Source organism: Ornithodoros turicata, chromosome 10, assembly GCF_037126465.1.
Source record: "Ornithodoros turicata isolate Travis chromosome 10, ASM3712646v1, whole genome shotgun sequence".
Taxonomy (NCBI): Eukaryota; Metazoa; Arthropoda; class Arachnida; order Ixodida; family Argasidae; genus Ornithodoros; species Ornithodoros turicata.
This window is the reverse complement of record NC_088210.1, coordinates 31920486-31938579: the sequence shown is the minus strand read 5'-3', so window position 1 is coordinate 31938579 and position 18094 is coordinate 31920486. Positions and strand designations below refer to the sequence as shown.

At 45.8% G+C, this 18094-nt stretch overlaps 1 protein-coding gene across 6 annotated transcripts in view; it reads left to right on the top strand.

Annotated features, from left to right (window-relative positions):
- Positions 1-419: 419 nt before the first annotated feature.
- Positions 420-18094, top strand: part of LOC135369902 (chromodomain-helicase-DNA-binding protein Mi-2 homolog) — a 34359-nt gene continuing 16684 nt past the window's right edge. For 3 of the 6 annotated variants that reach the window (XM_064603488.1, XM_064603489.1, XM_064603487.1), the window contains exons 1-18: positions 420-611; positions 3006-3325; positions 4772-4831; positions 4954-5064; positions 5815-6145; positions 6765-6865; positions 6950-7141; positions 8737-8880; positions 10027-10203; positions 13894-14151; positions 15086-15309; positions 15573-15773; positions 15846-16131; positions 16723-16923; positions 17068-17205; positions 17274-17395; positions 17478-17595; positions 17679-17734. In XM_064603488.1, the coding sequence (XP_064459558.1) occupies positions 527-611; positions 3006-3325; positions 4772-4831; positions 4954-5064; positions 5815-6145; positions 6765-6865; positions 6950-7141; positions 8737-8880; positions 10027-10203; positions 13894-14151; positions 15086-15309; positions 15573-15773; positions 15846-16131; positions 16723-16923; positions 17068-17205; positions 17274-17395; positions 17478-17595; positions 17679-17734 (3125 nt within the window). In that variant the 5' untranslated portion in view covers positions 420-526. The remainder of the gene's footprint in view (positions 612-3005; positions 3326-4771; positions 4832-4953; positions 5065-5814; positions 6146-6764; positions 6866-6949; positions 7142-8736; positions 8881-10026; positions 10204-13893; positions 14152-15085; positions 15310-15572; positions 15774-15845; positions 16132-16722; positions 16924-17067; positions 17206-17273; positions 17396-17477; positions 17596-17678; positions 17735-18094) is intronic. The other 3 variants (XM_064603493.1, XM_064603490.1, XM_064603492.1) reach the window with 3 other exon arrangements.

The following is an 18094-nucleotide window of genomic DNA, read 5'->3' as shown; positions in this document are numbered from 1 at the left end:
TTTTTTCTGGCGCGATTAATAGTACCAGTGATAAATCGGACGTACTCTTGTAAACAGAACATACCGACATCAAAATCGATACGTACATTGGCATCGCAACTCGAACGCCCCGTCTGGCTGTTCGCATCGCGCCAACAACAGAAATAATAATCCGGCAGCTGATGAACAATTGACAAAAAAGAAATAATAAAACAATAAAAAGGTAGTGCGTGATCGGTTTCGCTTTCCGACAGGCTCCAAATGTTAGCAGACGACGCATAGTGTCCGTAATATTTTGCCACCCGTGCAAAAAAAGCTTTATTATTTGGTGCTGCAATCACGTGAGACTCCCCAGGACCAAGAGGTAATATTATGGGATATCTGAAGCGAAGGAGAAGGGTGAGAATGACGTCGTTTACGCATGCGCCCAAGCAGTCTCCTCCTCTACTTTGTTGCAGGGGGTGAGAAGTAACGTAGACATCTTTACGCTGATATTCTCTACTTGGAATTTTAAGCGAAATTTGGATTGATTGTGGTTTAACCTGTGATGCCATCGCCGTCTGGGAGAGAAGACGAACCATCCGAGGATCAAGAAATGGCCACAGAAGAAGCAGAAGACGAGTCATTAGGAGGTACGGCGCTAGGTTTTTCTGTTTTGAACGCTACCTGTCCAGGCTGTCGAACCTTTAACAACGGAAAGGGGGGCCGCAGTGTCTTTTTTCGAGTGAGGGTGTCGGTCTTCATAAGGTCTTTTCTGTGTTATAGGCACCAGTTGTCACTTCAGCATAGCTTCAGGGCACGGATAAACAGTCATTTGTGTTATTTCACCCAGTTTGAGAGCGCTAACGGCGAACGAAATTTCGCGCCAGTGCTGGGATTAGGGTAGGCCTAGCGCCGGGGCTTCGCTAGCTTTGCCGGCAGTAGAGCACATGGACCTTGTTGTGATTGCTGTCAGCCGGTTTTACGGCGTTCAAGAAGGCTAATAGCGGGGTTTAGAAGTGACCATTGGGTAACCAGACGACTGAGGGTGCTTTATTGAAAATGTAGTCATCGTCAATGGCGAAGACAGAGGATAACTATACGGATATATATATATCTCATTATCATATTGATCTGAACCCCGGAACGAGGCTACAGAGCGATTCCAAAATGGCTGTGGGAAAAGTAAAATTTTATTGGAATCTTTCGGTTCACCGCTTGTCACCCTAACACCCGGAGGTACATCTCAAAGTGTAAACTTTATATTTCGCGTGTAATAAAGCGGTGTAGAAAAAGGATTGCTGATGCGTCGTCTGCTTTCTTGTTGTCTGTACTGTCTTTTTCTTGTGAGCGGGACCATTTGTGTCGATACAGAGATACGGAACTTAAGTATAGATGGTTTTGCCGTGATAGATTTGTATAAGGGGATGCAGAGGAGCATCTAGAATATAGTGTCACGCCATTTTACGGATATATCGATTATTGTCAGCACGTGGTAGCATGTGAATGAACTGCTGGGGCCGGGCGATGCCATCTGCTTCATCCGTCGTCTGCAACATGTGGTGCATCCGCTGTGCAGATTTAAACAATGCAAATTTTATCCTGTCTACGCGTACGTTAACGTTTGCTTGGAAACTCTTATACTTTTAGCTAACTAACGTCTGTCAGTGTATAACGTTTGGCGTGCGTGTATTCAACTTTGTAGTTGGACTTAGTGACTGGTAATGCTCTTCAACAGCATGATAGTTCAGTGTTGCTTTTGTATCGAAAAATGTCCTCAGATGTCCGCACTCTCATTGAGGTGATTGTAATCACGCGCAAGTTATGTTAAAAAAGTGAAAGAAACGACAACAGTTCCAATATAATTAAAAAAAGTTTATTGTATTTAATAAGAAGTGTGGTGAGTAATGTTTGTGCGTGGCTAATTTACGATCTTCATTGCACCTTTATAGCTAGGGGAATATATATATATATATACATATATTATATTATGTATATTTGTATGTATCATCATCAAGAAAATCTTCCGTCAGGCTGTAACGTGTAAGAGCCTCGTTCATTCCTATTGGTCATTGTAAGCACGTGACCTCACCTTACAGCTTCCTCACTGATGGAAGTGCCAACAGTGTTGTCACAGCCTTTTGGCATTTGAGTTACCGATTTTCCGAGCGACTATTTTTAGGTGCCGAATTTAGCGTAAAATTTTAATGTAGCTTTGCGCGCAATCATCTTTTGTATTTGTCCAGCAAAATTTGGGGTGAAGTGTAACAACCTTCTCAACGGGGACACGAAAAAAGGGAGCAGGGAAATGCGGTGGCTCTTAGGTGTGTCTTCACCATGTACCTGCTTTGCAACTATCATGTCACTCTATACAATGTCAGTACAATGAAATTAATTTGTGCCAGCATTGACACAAGTTCACACGTGGTTAGTGCTTTGACGTAAAACTGGGCTTTTGAGCTCAAACCTGTAACGAAACGCAGTTTTTACCTCGACCATTAATTGGGGAAAAACATGGCATGCCTTCTACCACTTAGCCCTCCTTGGGTGAAAAAAACAAAAACATAGAAGGCTAGGTGCGACTGTCCCATTTCTAGCACTCACCACATTGGCCTGTTTGTGCCATCCCGTCTCCTCCTCTCCACCTCTCCACCACTAGCACCACCATATTATCTAATCATTACACAGATAACTGTAATGCATCCGAATCACTTGCTCATGACCTCGTGGGGCTTGTGGTTTCGTGCAATTTGCCGAACTGACTGCGGTCGTGAGACTGAAAAAGCAGTCACATTTTCCACCCCTTTCGGAGTTTCGTTACGAAAACATGGGCTCCAGTGTGTCGCAAGCGTAATTAATTAATTAATTACCAGCCAATACACCCGCTTGCGACACACTGGAGCACCTTTTCGTAACGAAACTCCGAAAGGGTCGGAAATTGTGCATGCTTTTCCAATATAATAAAAAAATAGTTCTCGGATGTCATTAATTAATTGATTAATGTCTGCCAAGTGAGACTAAAATTACGCTCTGGTGTGGTTGTGCAGGGTCAGCGGATGATGATGAGGGAGAGGAAGAATTAGCGAGCGGGGGAGCAAACCCGGCGAGAGGAGGCGGGGCCGACAGCGCGGAGTCCGACGGGACCTCCAGTAAGGCACCCCCTACCCCCGCAGAAGGTGACGACGGCGACGCCCCCGAAGCACCCCCCGACGACGAGGAAGAGGAGGAGGAAGAACCCCCGGAGACGCCCCCGTCGAGACCCAAAAAGGCGAAGGGAAAAAAGCGAAAGGCCAAGGGCGGGGACTCCGAGCGCAAGAAAGGGAAGAAGAAGAAGAAGAAACAGAGGCCTGCCTCCGAGGACGATGACGTAAGTGTTGGAGAAGTCCGTGCCCTCGTAACTACAGCGACTGCTCGATCGCGTAGAAATGTGTCGGGCGAACCCTACGCAGTAAAACGCCCCCTGCTGCGTAGGATGCCGGGTGAAAACGGCTCTTGTACAGTAAAAATATATGGTAGTCTTAGTTCAGTAAAGTGACTCAGAACATGTGCAGATGCTCTAATTTCACACTCCTATACTTCGGATGCTCTAATTTCGCACTCCTATACTTTATATACTGAGAACCTATATATATATACCTATGTACTGAGAACAGCTCTTGTACAGTAAAAATATGGTAGTCTCAGTTCAGTAAAGCGACTCAGAACATGCTCGGATGCTCTAATTTCACGCTCCTGTACTTCGGGACAACTCAACTCCTGCAGGCCTAATGTACCCACGTATCTAAGTAAGGCCACCACGTAACACGATGAAGGTCAACCGTCCATTGCACAGAGTGATACTGTCATCGCTCTTGATTTCTGGAAAACGTGGGGCGTACACCTTTTTGTGACAAACAACTTGACTGCATAACTGTCACAAAAAGGTGTGCGCCTCCCGTTTTTAAGCAATCCGGGGAAAGAATGGTGTCATTTGAGATGGTGGTCGACTGAGAGCGTACTGTGCGGTGTAGTTCTGTTTTAAGAGTACCCTTTTTTTTTTTGAGAGACACGCAAAATATTCACGCTGACAAAACTTGTGAATCGACTTCAGCGTGGTGTCCGCCGCCTTCTCGTATACCCCACTCTCAACGTGCGGACTACATTCACTTCTTGCAGTCATACATTGTTTAGTGACAGCAGCTCTTGAGTTGTCTCTGAGTATAGCTACTATTTTCTTACAACATACCCCGAGAGGACCATTGTACAGATGTGTAGGCATTAATAGTTCAGACCACGACCAACTAGATCATAACGACCACGTCATAATCGGCAACCCTTATGAAGAGCCCGTCCGCACGATCCGCTAGGGGCACAACTCATTGGCCCGCGAGGTCTACACGAGGATTGGCCGACGGAAATTTGAATTTTGAACGCGCAGAAGCAGACGTACAACTACCGTAGCAGACGACAGCAACAGCTCCTGTGAAAACGTGTAGTACGATGATGATAATCAACCTTAAAAAGAAGCATTTCCTATGCGACATCAACCGCTTGTACAAAACTACTAAAGAAAGCTGAAGTACAAAGTATTGCAGAAATTGAGGAAGCAATAACCGAGCCGACGAGTAGCGCCACCTATGACACGGTCGTTATAATCCAGTAGGTCGTGGTTAAGACACAGGTTTTTTTTACGGCTATGACGGTAGAATTGCAACTACGGACATTGCAACCGTAGATGCGACCATTAGCTTTGTAGTCACTCGTGCCCTCGAGCAACCCATGTCCGGTGTCTCCGTCTCTGGTCGTAATACTTTGCATTGTTTCATTCCTATAGTGGTCTACCCAACAGCAGGTGTCGTTAAGGAAAAAGGGTACCCCCCAAAGATTATACACAGTTAGTTAAATAACGTTTCTCTTCTGCGTAAAGTTTTTCGTCCCCTCGGACTAGCAGACGACGCGGCCGGCGCGGTGCTGGGCGTGCGGAGACCAATCGGGAGGGTGGCCTTGCTCTTTCAGGACAGCGACAGTCAGCTGCTGGGCGGAGCGTCGGACAACGACAGCGACTACGTGTCGGACAGGAAGAGCAGCAAGAAGCCGAGAGTGGAGAAGGCGTCGCCAACTGTGGCCGTAAGTGCTTCTGCGGATCTTAAGTAGCGCTCCGAAGCAGCAAGCATTTCTAGGCTGGATGTCGAGGAGGTTTAACGACTTTAAACGTGTAAAAAGATAAATTGTTTATAGCTTTTTTTTGCAGTTTGTTACGTCTTTTGCGAGTGATGCACACGGAGCGTCAAACGGAAACCGCAAACCAGAATTAACCATAATGTTTAGCTGGAACTGAAGCGTAACTTAACCGTAATTACTAGCACAATCTTGGAACTGAACCGGGACCGAACTGACATAAAAACTTCGGTTTCGTTCGGGTTGGTGTGGGGGTGTTGTGGGGATTCGAGCGATCTATGTGCCTAGATTGGCAGCACGTTGCTCGAGGAAGAGATAAGACGGGGTCCTGGTCGAAAAGTCAGAAATAAATGCATACAAAACGTAACTAAAAGATCCTGTATCATTTTTAGAAGATCACTATATTTGTGGAAAGGGTGTGGCGTACGCCTTTGAATAATAATAATATCTTATTTCAAATGGTGAAATACGCCTTTTTGTGACAGTTAACATAACTGCATAAGTGTGCTACCAAAAAGCATAGTACGTCTCCCATTTTTAACCAGCCAGGGGGCAGAATGATGTCGTTTGGGATGATGGTTGGCTAGAAGGCCCGCTGTGAAGCGAAGTCCTGCTCTAAGAGTATATACTATAGTAATACTACATAGTGCGCACAAACAAGGAAAAGCGTGGAGTACTAATGTGTGCACTTCCCTCCAGGCGGCGCCGGAACCAGAACAGGAGAAGCACAAGAGCTCGACGGAAGTGTGCCAAGAGCTGGGACTCCAGGACGTACCCATGGAGTACTCGGACACGGACTATCAGAACCTGACGAGCTACAAGCTGTTCTCGCAGCACGTGAGGCCCCTGGTGACGCGGGCCAACCCCAAGATCGCCATGGCCAAGATTGTGCTGCTCATTTCGGCCAAGTGGCACGAGTTCTTGCGCGACCACCCCAACGCGGAGGGCCTGCTGGACGAGGACGATCGCCCGGTGAGACCCTCGCGCTCTGGAACGTCCACGCCTGCTTCTGTCGCAACTCCGAAAGATGGTGAGGGCTTTTTTTTTCCCTTTTCCTACAAATCTCCCTTATGGTACCAGTTTTGCTGAAAGAAATTGAACTTTATAGCGAGAAAAGTGCGTCTCCAAATGCAAGCTTTTTGTCGTTTGCTAGTGATACAGTGCGCAATCTACAGGTTTTCCAGTCCATTTTAATCCAAGTGCCATCTGAATTAGTCCAGATGCCATCTGAAATAATACAAGCGCCATTGAGGTTAATCCGAGCGGCATCTGAATTAATCCATAGTCTTTTTGAGCACTATAACTGTGTGTTCACGCGAGGGACACCCGTGTAGAGTATTCTAGTGGAAAGAAAAGTAAAAGAAAACTGCTGATGGCACTGAAGTTGTGCGGTGCGTTACGTGGAACATTCGATTAAATTGAATAGCAACTGGACTTTTTCAGATGACGCTCGGATTAGATTGAATGGCGCATGGATTATTTCAGATGGCGCTCTGATTAAATTGAACGGCTCATGGATTATTTCAGATGGCGCTCGGATTAAATTGAATGGCGCTCGGACTAAAATGGACGGGAAAACCTGTAGTCTCGCTGGACAGAACACGCCTACCCTCTAACTCTCGTCTTGTCTTTCAAAATGTCCCTCGCAGATGGTGAGCGTTCCAGCAGAAGCAAGACAAAAAAGAAGAAGTCTGTGCCTCTGCTTAAAATCAAGCTGGGTGGCATTGGAAAGAGAAAAAAGCAGAGCTCGGTGAGTTTTTCCACAACGTTCCGCCAGCCGCACCATCCGCCGGCACGGGTCTGACACGGCTGGCGTGCCCTGGGGCGTTTTCAGGAAGAAGAGAACAGCGCGAGCGACCAGAGCGACGCAGACTTTGAGGCAGCCCTGGAAGAGGCGCAGAATATGACTCCTCCCCCGAAGAGCGACAAGAGCAAGAAAGGTCGCGGAAAAAAGGCGAAGAAGAAGAAGAAGACGAAGACCACCGCCAGCTTTCCCGGATCTGACGCGGAGAACGATGGCTACGAGGTAAGCGTCGCTTCCGCGGCCGCTGTGCTACGAGGCGTTCTGTGTCCAACGGTTAGAGCCCCGAGCCTTCCGCAAACCCGTGATTCCGCGAAATTTTAATTGGTCGTGTTTCGCGGAACCTGCTCTTTCCCTCAGAACCGTGTGTTTTTTGCGGAATATTCGATATGTTACGGATTTATGTGAAACTGCTCTTTCCCTCAGAACCGTGTGTTTTACGCGGAATATTCGATATGTTACGGAGTTATGTGAAACTGCTCTTTCCCTCAGAACCGTGTGTTTTACGCGGAATATTCGATATGTTACGGATTTATGTGAAACTGCTCTTTCCCTCAGAACCGTGTGTTTTACGCGGAATATTCGATATGTTACGGATTTATGTGAAACTGCTCTTTCCCTCAGAACCGTGTGTTTTACGCGGAATATTCGATATGTTACGGAGTTATGTGAAACTGCTCTTTCCCTCAGAACCGTGTGTTTTTCGCGGAATATTCAATATGTTACGGAATTAAGTGAAACTGCTCTTTCCCTCAGAACCGTGTGTTTTTCGCGGAATATTCGATACGTTATGGAATTATGTGAAGATTTCAGTCAATCTGTGACATTTTCGTGGTTAAATCATTTTGTGACTGCAATGCCTAACACGACTGATATTGCTGGCACTTATACGGCTAAATGTGTCGTGACAGAAGAAAACTTGACGGGAACTACCGGTGAGAAGTTATCAGAGTTTAGTCTTTGTGCACTAAAACGTTACGAAAGGCTAGAAGAGCGCGCGGGACAAGTCAATAAGCGATTTTGAGTGAGTGCTGCAACATTTTAAAATTTTTTTTACGGTTTTCCTTTGCCCGAGGAATCCCGCGGACTTGTGAATCCCACTTCGTGGAAGTGTTGATTTTCGACCGCACAAAACAAGGGGCTTTAAGCATAACTTTTACAATTGCTATGCTTTGAGGCATCGTGTGTCCAATGGTGCAATGGACAGAGCTTTGAAAGCATTACAATTGCAGTCACATACTGCTTCGAAGTGTAGCCTCATTCTCCAGGAGAGGTAGCGCTGGTTTGGACGAAGTTGACATTGAGAATCATAAGCTGTGAAGAGCTGAGAACATTACAAATAGGGCCCTGTGTTTTGGGGTAAGACCCATTTTTACCCCCCTCCCCCCATTTCCACCATCATCACTTTGGGTAAAACCCAGAAAATGGACGTGTCAAAATGCCACGTTTATTTAATTAGGTTAATTATGTTAATTTAATTTGTCAATTAAGCATTGGACGTTCAGGACAGCTGTTCCGTATCTCGTGTTAATCTAAAATGCGAGGAGTGCCATTTTTTTTAAAATTCTCCACCCAATATCACCCGTTTTTACGGTATGTTACGGTTCCTGAAATAAAACCCGAAAACACAGGGCCCTAATTACAAAATGTCTTTATAGTACCTTTAGCGTTCTTTCCTGTACGTATCACTCCCACGTGACACACAAACGCGTCCGTAACGTGTATGTCCGTCCGTAAAATGTGTTCCGTCGATGCCGGCCATTCCGATGCATCCGCTGCGGAGCACAGCTGTTGACGTTGTACACGGTTATCGATTACAGACCGACCACCAGGACTACTGTGAAGTGTGCCAGCAAGGGGGTGAAATCATATTGTGCGACACGTGTCCGCGTGCCTACCATCTGGTTTGTCTGGAACCAGAGCTGGAAGAACCCCCGGAGGGCAAGTGGAGCTGTCCGCACTGCGTAAGCACTCCTGACACCCTTGTAGACACCTTGTAGACACCCCTGACACCTTGTAAGGACAGCCCGGCATTGTATTGTTTGATGTTAGGCGTGTCCACTTGTGTATATGTATACTACATGGCGGTTGCCTGGCAGTCAAAAAGAGGCCCCGAAATGCGTATGTCACTTCACTACACATATAACGGTAGTGAGGTGCACGAACGTGCAGCTTTTACGCTGTACGTACAAAATGTGACTAGGTCCATGATGCATTCCCGAGCAGCACAACAGCTTGGCCCAATATTGGATCAGGTCCATGATGCATTAACCCAAGCTGCACAACATCTTGGCCCAAGATTGGACCAATATTGGGCCAGCATTGCCAAGATTGGTCCAATATTGGACCAACATGCTGTGCTGCTTGGGTTGTCCAATGCTTTCGAATATCGTCTAGTTGATTTGGACTTCAACTTGAGTATGACATTATTAGTAGAGAATGGCTAAAAAGCAAGCGAGCTGGTGATTAGAACTCGTAAAATTAAACCCCCCGAGAATATCGAAGCATGGAACAGACACACATTGTTTTGTACTTGTAGCATAGTCTCTGGTGTTTTTAATAATTTGAATTATTAGTAGAGCTGTACGGGTGTGAAAATTTCCAAATAGAATCAAATGCGAATATCTCGCAGATGCAGGAAATTGTATTTGAATTTTTTTATTTCAAATTCCAGTAGAATTTGAATACAGTCAAACTCCTTTACAACGAAACTCAGGGGACAGCAAAAAAAAAAATTTGCAGTAAAGGTATTTTCTTTAAAAAGGATGTCCATTATCGGACCTATAGGGCTCCTATATAGGGACCTATATAAAAAATTTGCTGTAGTGGTATTTTCGTTAAAAGGATGTTCGCTATAAAGGAGTTTGACTGTATTCCCAAAAATCCCAGATCGAATATTTCAAATATCTCGCTTTAGAAAAAAGTTTGTAACTTTGTGCCCACCTTAGCTTTTCAGTCAAGCCCCCTCTCAGATATCGGAACACGTATCACGTCGCTTGTACGTGTGTCTTCCATTTTATTTGTTTGCATTTGTACTCTTCGTTACACAAACGAGAATGTATCTCTTTTACCCGTGCCTTGCTCGTGGTTCTTGACTTGCTCCATTGCAGGAAGGCGAAGGCATCCAGGAGCAGGAGGAGGACGAACACATGGAGTTCTGCAGGGTGTGTAAAGACGGTGGCGAGTTGTTGTGTTGTGACAGTTGTCCTGCGGCCTTCCACACCTTTTGTCTGAATCCCCCTCTGAAAAACGTGCCCACCGGAAAGTGGAACTGTCCACGCTGCTCGGCAAGTCTTTTTTTTCCCGCTTTATTCACACTTGACCTCGCTCCCCCCGCGACTCTAGGGTTGGAAAGGCGTCTCTCGTGGTACCCCGGGCACGTGTCCCGCGGGGAGGGAGATGGGTGCCGTGGTCCCCTCGCGTACCTCTGTGGTAGGTCGCGCTAGTGACGTTTTTTTGGCTAGCAAGCGCTTTCTTGCAAGAGCAGACTAAAAATGCTCGCGGAGTATAACTTTGTGCCGTGAGATGTTTAGATACGGATTTGCTTGACTGCCGTGCTGCAGAATGGAAGCAGTATGTTAGGTGCATTTCACATTATCACATAATGTGTCGCGTTAAGTGTGCAGAAAATTGATAACTAGCGTACGACTCGCGACCTGAAGGATGATGAGTTTGAAGAAATTGTAGTATAGCATCAATCTGATACCAGAACGATTCACCTCCATTTTTGTTAGTGCGCAGTACACAGTAATGTCGTGGTGATACATCTGTGATCGACGTTCATTGTACTACATTTATGTGAGTGCAAGATTTCAGCTGCACAGAAACTCGCTTTGTAACCCTCATAAGGTTCCGTTAACTTTATCAGGCCAGAAAGATTTGTATCACCAGTGCACTAAAAATGCCACGCGGGAGCCTGAACTAAACTGACCAAAAGCAAACTCACAGTGCAACAGCCACATATTCTGTGGCGCCATCCTTTGGCACACACGCAAACTTCCCGCTTGTGTACCTCTTCATTACGGTGCGTCTGAGAAGCAACTCGTGTCACCATCGTGTAAAATCTGCCTCTGTCTCTACGACCACGTTTCTCCGTTTTGCTGTCGATGCACAAATGGTCACTGGCGATCTTACGGGAGCTGCATTTTTACTCGATCATTAAATTCTTACGGTACTGACAGCATCCGAAGCCAATCGGCACTTCGTAATAACGATAATTAAATTAGCGACCCCGTACGGCAGGACACATTGTAAATGCTCGCGCGTAGACGGAAACGACAAGAGGACCACGGCCCCCTCCGCCCACGAGGAGTTAACGCCAGCCAGTTGTACACTGTCCATTTTCCATGCAAATGACACTGCTCTGATGTTCAGAGAAATTGCCCTCACAAGTACATTGCACCCGTGTCTACTTATGCTTCATCCAGTTGCTGTTGTCGTCTCAGTTTGCTGATCATCAGTGCATGCTGCCCTTCTTCATGTTGTCATTACGTTGTGCATGGGTATCCCTTGTAGGTTGCTCTCACATTCTGTGGCCTCCAGAAAAAGAGAAAAATTTTGGTCCTGCTTTTATCATTATTGATATGTGTGAATGCCTCTCTTCATGTTGCATGAGTAGACTCTCGAGGCAGGAGAAACGAACTGCTGTTTAATAATGCCGCGTGTGTAGCAACGGTCATTAACAATCTGTTTTATATACAGGGATCGGAACCGGAACCGGAACTAAACAAAAAAAATGGATACGGTTACCGGTTCGGGAATCGGTTCCGATGTGAAATAATTTTACAACCGACCAACCTTTTATTTTTTTAGAATTTTTTTTGTACGACGGTAAAAGTTTTAAAAAGACCGGGTTCTGCCAAAAGGCTTCCGGCACTTCGCTTTTCGTTTTCAGCAGACGACCACGAGAGTACACTACGGTAATTTCGGGTAAATAATGAATGTGTTTAGTACTTTTTTTGGGGGGGGTTCTTCCTGAGCTGATCCCGAACCTGAACCCGTATCCGAACTGAACCGATATACCTGAACCGGTTCAAGCTGATAATTTCGGTTCAGCAGAGCTAAACCCGAATCGAACCAACATGCCTGAACCCGAACTGGAGCACAAAAAAAAAACGAGTTCCGATCCCTGGTTTTAGACACGAATCGTGGTCATCTTTCGATGGTGTATTCCGCCATCTCTAGTAGTGGTTACAGCATTGTAGTTGTGCATGCATTGGGCATTAACTTAGAACTTTTTGGACAACGGGTTCAACATGGAATAGCCTTACTCCATGATGCAGATTTATGCTAAAGGTACGTTTTAGGAATACTAATAACGTTACTCCTGGTTTTTATACTGTCCTGGATTAGCTTGCGAATTCGCACACTTCTGATCTGCGTAAAAATTTGCATAACATTATACCACGCAGTTACGGACGTCTTCTTCAGCGTATCCATGGCAAATTGATAACGCTACTTCGCACAAAGCGGACAAAATCGGGTATTTGCACAGACACGGGAAAGTTGCACTAATCATGCCTGTAACCACACGGCACTGCTGATAACCTTGCCACTCTGGTAGCATAACCACAGTAGCAGTACTGGATAGCGCACTACCCCTTGGATTAAAGCAGTCCCGCTTTCCTGGCTTGGCTATTGGATTGTTTCATCCTCTTATCATCTGGCAGCAATGTCTCTGAATATTGCGCAGTTCATTTTGTGGGCGCCCGGCTTATCAGACGATCCAAAATTTTCCGTCCCCTTCCCAAGTCTCGTGATCTGTTCTGTTCTTTCCTCACTTTCCTCCCCGTGTGTTGTCCTTTCTGGTTCTTCTTCCTCCTCTCTCTCTGCAAATCTTTCCCCTCCCCCAGCATTTGTTTGCTTTCGTTGTCTGTGGATGTGGCATCAGGATTCCTCTCTTGTTTTTAAACAGACACAGCTAGCTTCTCTCTCTTTTCTTTTTTTTAAAGTATCTTTTCGAGTGTAGAGCAGTGTTATGGTAGCTGTTGGTAGTTATGTGATGTAGTTATTGATCGTAGGTGAAATTCTCTTAGTTATTGAGTTTAAGAATCTTGGGGAAAACATGGGACGTAGTATTAGGTCTACTATAACATACTTTGTGTTTGTCAAAAGTAACTTACGCTTGGGGAACATTTTCAGCCATTCTATTTGCCATGGCTGTTGTTTCTCCTACGATCTTGTTACCGTGTAAGGCTAAGTAGCAGAACTTGTCGCTTTTTTATAAGCAGGGAACTTAAATTTACGTATTTTAAAGTGCCACTACAAACTAAACCTCATGTCCTGAGTATCCTGCCGAATTTACGTATTTAATCAATCAATCAATTTTATTATGTCAGCATCAAGTTACAATATCGAGAACTGCCTAAAAGTAACAAAACAGCCGCTTGACAAAAGCCACAGCCGTTATGCCGTCGCAATCTACGTATCTTGCACCGTAATCTCCTGAAATATTGTCACTGTACTCAACGAGGAAGTGTCACAAAATTAATTCGTAGTTCTGAGCAGCATGACGTAAGAGAGTCCAATGTACCGATGCATCTGGGAACATTGCTCCTTGGAGGTCGATTTCCGTCTCTTCCTAACGTGCACTGGCAGTCTTCCGTCTTCCAGTGTTGTGCGGAGAGTGGAGACAGTTTTGCGGGTTCTTCGGAAAATTCGTGGACGTGCGTAACGTTAGCTGGCGACAGTTGTATTTTGCATACTGAATCAGCAAGGCCGATTCATAATACGAAATAAAATATAATTTTTATAGTTTGTAGTGGCACTCCAGTTGCTGCTCCATGGCTGAAATGTTCCCCAAAATGGTGGCCTCACCAGATCAGAGTTAGAGGCGGATAATTATTGGGATATAATTACTTCGTCTAGACCCGCGTTAAGCAGTCGGTCAGAGTAGGGTCGGGATCAGGGGTCGGGTCTGCAGTGAAGGCATGGTGTGGCCGCTGCCACCACTATGTCCCCTATTTTCCCGCCTCCAGGTGGAGCCGTTGAAAGGAAGGGTACACAGAATCCTGTTCTGGCGCTGGGCCGATGTGGGTCGCGGGGACGAAAGCGGCGAGAACAGCGCCAAGAAGGAGGAAGGCGGCAAGGCCGAGGACGGTGCATCAACCTCAACTTCCATGGCGGCCGCGCAGCCGTCTACCAGCAAGAAGCTGCAGCCGAAGCCGCAGCGGGAGTTCTTTGTCAAGTGGCACGACATGTCCTACTGGCACTGCTCGTGGATCTCTGAAAACCAGGTCCGTAAAAGATTGCTAGATTTAATTAATTTAAATTCTAGTTAAATTATTAATTTCTGTGAGATCGTACAACGTTTTTGGGATGTGTGCGGTGCAGTGTTTGATTTATTGATGTTGTTTGCGGGCCTAACGGTAATATTTATTTGTTTGTTTGTTTATTTATTTATTTATTAATTAATGTTTATTTTTGTGTTGTGCCCATAAATGACCAAGTGTGATCTGCATGAATGGTGCACCAGTAAGCGAATGCAAAAGTTAGTAAAAAAAACATAGAATACGCAACTAGAACTGTACAACAAATAATCCTGTCAGACTAAGCACAGGTTGACAGAACTAACGAGCGACAACTGTGGAAAGCATTCTTGAAAAATCCAAGAAAAATGTGTCAACATGGCAGTCCTGAGAGAGAGTATTTATCATTAACACAGTGGTCGATTCATTGGGTATAGCCGAATGAACATAAAAAAACGAGGACATCTCAAAGTACATGGAAATTGACGGATGATAGTAAAACTGAACAGTCAAAAATGGTGTGAATGACGTTATACGAATAAAATAAAGTGAAATTAAAAATAAATAAATAAATACGTAAAAACAATGCACCGGTGACTACAATCGTAGTAGTGGTGCCACACACAAAAAAAAAAAAAAAAAGGAAAGGAAAGGAAACACAGGCCTAGCTTGCCACGTGTTGGGTTGAAATTTTGAATTTCCGAGTTGTATACCCGAGTCGTAGTGGTCAGTCAGTGTGCGATGCCTCCTCTCTCATCTTCCCTTTCCCTACATCTTGTTTTAAAAATGGTGTGTCCTAATGAAATCTTCGTTTGCTAAAGGGTGTTTTTCCCTCTTTATCTCCATGTTTTATCGCTCTCTTCACTTCATTCACACTCCATTGGAAGTGATTCGTTGATTAAGGCTCGTCTTGCTCATGCAGCTTGACGTCTATCATCCTGGTCTCTTCCGCAACTACTGCCGCAAGAACGACATGGACGATCCTCCGCAGCCAGACGACGGCAGCTCTTTAAATGGCAGCGGTGACAAGCAGATAAGAGAAGAGAAGCATGGGAACAAGAAGAACTATCAGAACCTCGAGGAGAAATATTATCGCTACGGCATTCGTCCCGAGTGGTTGCAAGTGCACCGCGTCATCAATCATCAGTACGTCTGTTTGTCATTCAAAGTTTTATCGGTTGCAGGCATCTAAGAAAGTTGTTGTATTAAAGGAGCACTGAAATGGGACTTAGCATTCTTGGGAACCCTGCGTTGTTCATCGAGCAATCTATAAGTAGCCACCATGCAAATTATTTTCACTGAATAGTGCTGTGTCACCGTGCAATGTGGTAAACCTGGTAGAAAAGTCTTTTACCCAGCGATTTGCACCGTCCTTACATCGAGTAAAAACCGGGTCACTAAATGCGCAGGGCCATGCGGGACGGCTCGACGCGGTACCTAGTCAAGTGGCGCGAGCTGCCGTACGACCAGGCGTCCTGGGAGGTCGGAGACGACTCCGGCGAGTTTGAGATCCCAGATCTCCAGAAGGCCATCCAGGAATACTGGGACCTGAGGGCTTCCGTCGAAGCTGCTGCCGACGCTGGGCAGGGATCTTCGAAGAAATCTGCTGGGTATTTGACGCGTTTGGTTCACTTTTTGCTAAAAAATTAACCGTTTCACTTTTGAACCCTCCGTTCCCGCAGCAAGAGTAAGTCTAAGAGCCGGAAGTCTAGAGATCTGCGGGACGATGACTCGGGTGGGCGCGGCAGAGGTACGCCTCCCCTCCACCAGGTGGATCCCAAGAAGAAGTACGAGTGCCAGCCGCCTTTTGTGGTGGAGAACGACAATGAGCTGCATCCGTACCAGCTGGAAGGAGTCAACTGGCTACGCTTCTCCTGGGCCCACCACACGGACACCATCTTGGCGGACGAGATGGGGCTCGGCAAAACCATCCAGACGATCGTGTTTCTCTACTCGCTCTTCAAGGAGGTGGGGTAGTCTCGGAGGTTCCTTTTATAACTGGGAGGATGGGTGTGTGTGTGTATGAAATGCCCTATGCACCATAGTGATTTTTACGACACCCCCCCCCCGCAGATACTATCTTACGGCACCTCCCGAAATACCTGCCAAAAGTAAAAAAAAAAGCCGGTAGATATGGGTGTCAGACACCCCTTATGGAGTTTTAACATCTTCCTGATATGAACATCCGGCATAAATCCCAGTTCCACAGACAATTCACAGACTGTCCACTGTGCTGTTACTTATAACGTATCTCGTTATCTCGTAACGTAATGCCACGAAATATTATTATTATTACCCAAGCAGCACAATGTACTGAATGTCGAGTGCAATGGGGTGGATGGTATGTGTCTTATCAATGTTCTTTAGTTTCACCAATCTGTTCAAGGCCTTCCACCTACCCGTCCACCCCTGTTGCACTCGACTTTCAGTACATTGTGCAGCTTGGGTACTTTATGTTGACTGAAATATTCTGTTTCCCCCAGTAGACGAAAATAACTTCAGCAGAACTTAAGGCATTCTTTCACTAGACCGCAGTTCTCTTCCTTCGCTGCTTTTTAGGGTCACTGTCGTGGGCCGTTCCTTGTGAGCGCTCCCCTATCGACGATCATCAACTGGGAGCGAGAGTTTGAAGTCTGGGCACCAGACTTTTACGTGGTCACCTACATAGGAGACAAGGACAGTCGAGCTGTTATCCGCGAGCACGAGTTCAGTTTTGACGAGAAGGCAGTGCGCAACCCCAATAAGGCCTGCCGTATCAAGGTACGTATGGCGCTAGTCCTTTTCTTTGTCCTACTTCAGATAAGGACATATCTGAGTGGTGCTCAGCGACGTGCTTAGGTAACCTGATGGCCTGACACGACGTCGCGTTTCCACTTCTCACTTTCTTATTGTGGCCCCGTGCAGAAGGATGCCTCGGTGAAATTCCACGTGCTCCTAACGTCCTACGAATTGGTCTGCATTGACGCTACCATCCTTGGGTCTGTAGACTGGCAAGTGCTAGTTGTGGACGAAGCCCATCGCCTCAAGAACAATCAGTCAAAGGTAGTTGCTGCCACGAGTTGCCGATAGGCTGGTATACTCTTTGCTTAATGTGAATGTGTGCCATGCAGTTCTTCAAAGTGCTCAACAACTACAAGATCAACTACAAGCTACTACTCACGGGTACACCACTGCAGAATAACCTGGAGGAATTGTTCCACCTTCTAAATTTCCTCAGTCCGCAAAATTTCAAGTGAGTACGAGAATTCGTGATCAGATCGGCGGCATTTCAGTTTTAAGAGACGGGTTTCTGACGGGCAATTGCACGTGTGTAGTGATCTCCAGGGATTCTTGAACGAGTTTGCCGACGTTTCCAAAGAGGAGCAAGTCAAAAAATTGCACGACTTGCTCGGCTGCCATCTTCTACGTCGACTCAAAGCAGACGTACTCAAGGTGGGCATTTCAATCCTGGATTCAGCTCGTCGTGCTGGGCTTATGTTGCTGACTACCCCATTTCCTTTTATTGCCTTTTGCAGAACATGCCTTCAAAGAGCGAATTCATCATTCGAGTCGATCTCACGCCCCTGCAAAAGTGAGTCTTGCTGCGTGTATTGCATTGAGGGAGTTTGATGCCTTAACTTAGTCATGAAATGCACTGCTTCTCTGTACCTTGCTATCTGCGGTAGAACCTCGTAAACAGGAAGTCTGGTATCTGGTACTGTGTTTTTGTTTTTGTTTTTTTCAGTCTCAGAATAAAATCCAATAGTTGCTATGTGTTTGGCGAGGTGGCGGGAATAAACACTTTTTTTTTCTGGGTTTATGTTCGAGCATTTCAAGATACGTTATTTCCACCAGGTCGTGGTAACACGACGTGGAATCGTTTTACCTTCGATAATTTAATTACTTTTTCTTTTATGTATTTATTTATAAAATACTACAAACCCTAAAAGGG